Genomic DNA, 2,698 nt, shown 5'->3' on the forward strand with positions numbered 1-2,698 from the left:
TCTGGAGATTGAAATTTGAAGAAGAACAAGAAGCTGATTCGTCTAGTATGGTAACTCGCAAGAATTGTGGACTCAAAAGTCTGCTTACATCACAGATTTCAAGATGTTCAGGCCTGCAACAAATAGACCAAGTCTGCAAATTCTAACCAAAGTTTGGATCATAATTTTATGGAATATTTGGCTTCGAGAGATGGCAAAGGATATGAAAGAGAAAACTCTGTTCCTACTTCAACATCAGTTAGAACTTAGAACCTTGTAGTAACAATATGCAAAAATATATCGCATGAAAAATTATTGAAGATTTCGGCACAAAGTCAGTCCCTTTTATATTTATGTATTAACTTGCAAAAACAAGATTCATCTAAACTATTTATCTGAGAGAGAAATAGTTGTACAGAAGAACGAAGAAGATGTTCGGGTATCAATGTACAAGGCTGCATTGGTAAGACATTTCTCTCTGAATCAGTTCTCACATGTTAGCTGTGGTTTCTTTGATTTCCTCTGATGTAATAGTCTGCACGAAACAGAGAAGAGAAATAAGATCTAAGTTGCTTCAAACCAGTAATCGTAAGCTGAAAATGAAGACAGAACCTCAAGCCTGTTATTAGGGAAAGTAAATTGATTTCAGGTTTACCTGATCCTTCCCGGCGAAATCATTGTCAGGAGTCAAGAACAGCATACAATGGCACTCCTTCCTGATGAACGAAGGATAGAACTTTGGTATTATTACAAAGAGTTGTTAGCAGATGCAAAATTTATCGACTCTACTACCCGAAACAAGTCTTATCTAAGCACCAAGGACATCTGAAATTAGTTATGTACCAGAATTTGGTCAAATGAGCCAAATAAGCCAACAATGTACGAGAGAGAGCTAAAGATTTTTGTTTGGAAATTGTTGCTAACTATGGAGTGAAGCAATCTGGTATATACATCCTCTGCATCAATCTTGATACAGTGAGGAGCTTCGGTAACCTCTATGGAAAGCATAACGTGCGTGTGCTGCTAAATACTATCCAATCAATAACCATAACCAAGTAGGAGAGAAGCCAGCTAATAACATGAACGAGTTCTACTTATATAACAACACACACAAACAACAATGCTTATGCAGCCACATGGAGCTACTTCTTACCTCTCTCTCATTGGAACACACGGACAATTCCAAAAGCCCTGTCCAACCTCAGCAGCTTTATCATCATAATGTCTGCACGAAAAAAAAGAATCAGACTTTGGGTTGATACAAGAATTTCAAATAATTCTTAGAAATAACGATATCGCGGAAGCGAAGAACACCTGCAGGGGCAAAGCGGTGCACCATGTGAATCTTTATGCTCAGCCAAACCCTGTTCCAAAACAGTTACACAATTTAACACTAGATCTTCACTTGCAGTAACTCAATTTCTTCTGCAGATTCATTATCTACACGTAGAAGACTCAGCCAGTTCATTAGCTTAACAGTAGAAGTAACTCAAAGATTTTTAATTCAATTTCTTCTGCAGACTCGTTATCTATACAAGTACAAGGACTCGGCTACTTCATTAGTAAAGCACTAAATCTCAAGATGTTCACTTGAACCTACTCAATTGATTATCTATAAGTAGAAGACACAAATTATCCACAAGTTTAATCATTTATCCAGAAACATAGAATCTTTAAACAGAGACCACCAATATATTCATTAGTCAACACAAATCTTTCAGAAATTTGAAAAAAAATTTGGTTAATATCATACCTTAATCACGACTGAAGTAACTCCTTTATCAACACAGAAGTAAGTCCCTGAGCGACGAGCATATTGCTCGGAGAATTTCCTCATAATCTCCACCGATTTCTCCGATGGTTCCGCTGCAATAAAAACAACAAGAAGATGAATCCGGAACCAAACTCAGATCACGAAGAACAAATCAGGGGACTGAAACTTTACATTTCGCTCGGATTACAAATCGCCGAAACGAAGTTCTGGGAGAGACAAGTGGAACAGAAACGAAGCCGAAGCTACAAGAAACAGCTTGAAGATTCATGGCAAAAGTTCGAGAAAACACAGAAGCGAGAGTTTCGTGGGATTTCAATCTACGACGCGAAGTTTCTACTCTTTACTTTTTTTGTTTTCTTGAATTCTTCTGATTCTAGCTTTAGATCGAATTTCAGATTTTTTCTGTTCTTTTTCCAGATATTTGCCAGTAATCAATACTCGCCACTCACTAGACTTCACCTTTGGCCATAAACCTCTAACTGCGACAGAGACTCTCAGCCATTGATAAATCTCATCCCGTACCGGAGATAACCAGAGTTTGAGCTAACCTGGACATTTGGTTTTCGGTTCGATTCAATTAAAAAAAGGGATTAAGAGCGGTCAGGACTCTGGAGAATGTACAGTTCACCTTTGGCCAAAACCTAAGCGGTACAATTGCTGCTAAATCTGATCATTTAACCGGAAAGAATTAGAGTTAGAGCTCCGGTTCACACCTGTTTGAAGTGTTAACCTGGACATTTATTTCCTCGGTTCGATTCGGTTAAGACTATTAGTTTTTTAATAAACAGATCGGAATTTGAACCGGATTTTCCTGAAACGGTTAAGAAAATGTAGAGTTCACTAGGCCTGGGCTTAAAAACCGACCCGAGAGGATCCGAACCGACCCGACCCGAAAAACGCAGTTTGGTTCGGTTTCGGTTCCTTCACTAAAACCGAATGGTTCCA

General features: G+C 38.4%; 1 protein-coding gene across 1 annotated transcript; it reads right to left on the bottom strand.

Annotated features, from left to right (window-relative positions):
- Positions 1-270: 270 nt before the first annotated feature.
- LOC18022406 (ferredoxin-thioredoxin reductase catalytic chain, chloroplastic) lies at positions 271-2,199 on the bottom strand. The gene is made up of 6 exons (XM_006405480.2): positions 1,925-2,199; positions 1,733-1,845; positions 1,294-1,343; positions 1,133-1,204; positions 635-695; positions 271-514 (listed from the first exon to the last, which is right to left on the bottom strand). Exons 1-6 carry the CDS (start codon positions 2,019-2,021, stop codon positions 470-472), a joined length of 438 nt encoding a protein of 145 aa, XP_006405543.1. The 5' UTR covers positions 2,022-2,199; the 3' UTR covers positions 271-469.
- Between the last annotated feature and the right edge of the window lie 499 nt (positions 2,200-2,698).

The sequence above is a fragment of the Eutrema salsugineum genome, unplaced genomic scaffold (genome assembly GCF_000478725.1).
Source record: "Eutrema salsugineum unplaced genomic scaffold, Eutsalg1_0 scaffold_14, whole genome shotgun sequence".
Lineage (NCBI taxonomy): Eukaryota > Viridiplantae > Streptophyta > Magnoliopsida > Brassicales > Brassicaceae > Eutrema > Eutrema salsugineum.

Coding starts and splice junctions, on each gene's coding strand:
- LOC18022406 (XM_006405480.2), bottom strand. CDS start 2,021: ATGAATCTTCAAGCTGTTTCTTGTAGCTTCGGCTTCGTTTCTGTTCCA. Junction 1,205..1,293: donor GCACCGCTTTGCCCCTGCAG/GTGTTCTTCGCT, acceptor TTTTTCGTGCAG/ACATTATGATGATAAAGCTG. Junction 515..634: donor ATTTCGCCGGGAAGGATCAG/GTAAACCTGAAA, acceptor TGTTTCGTGCAG/ACTATTACATCAGAGGAAAT.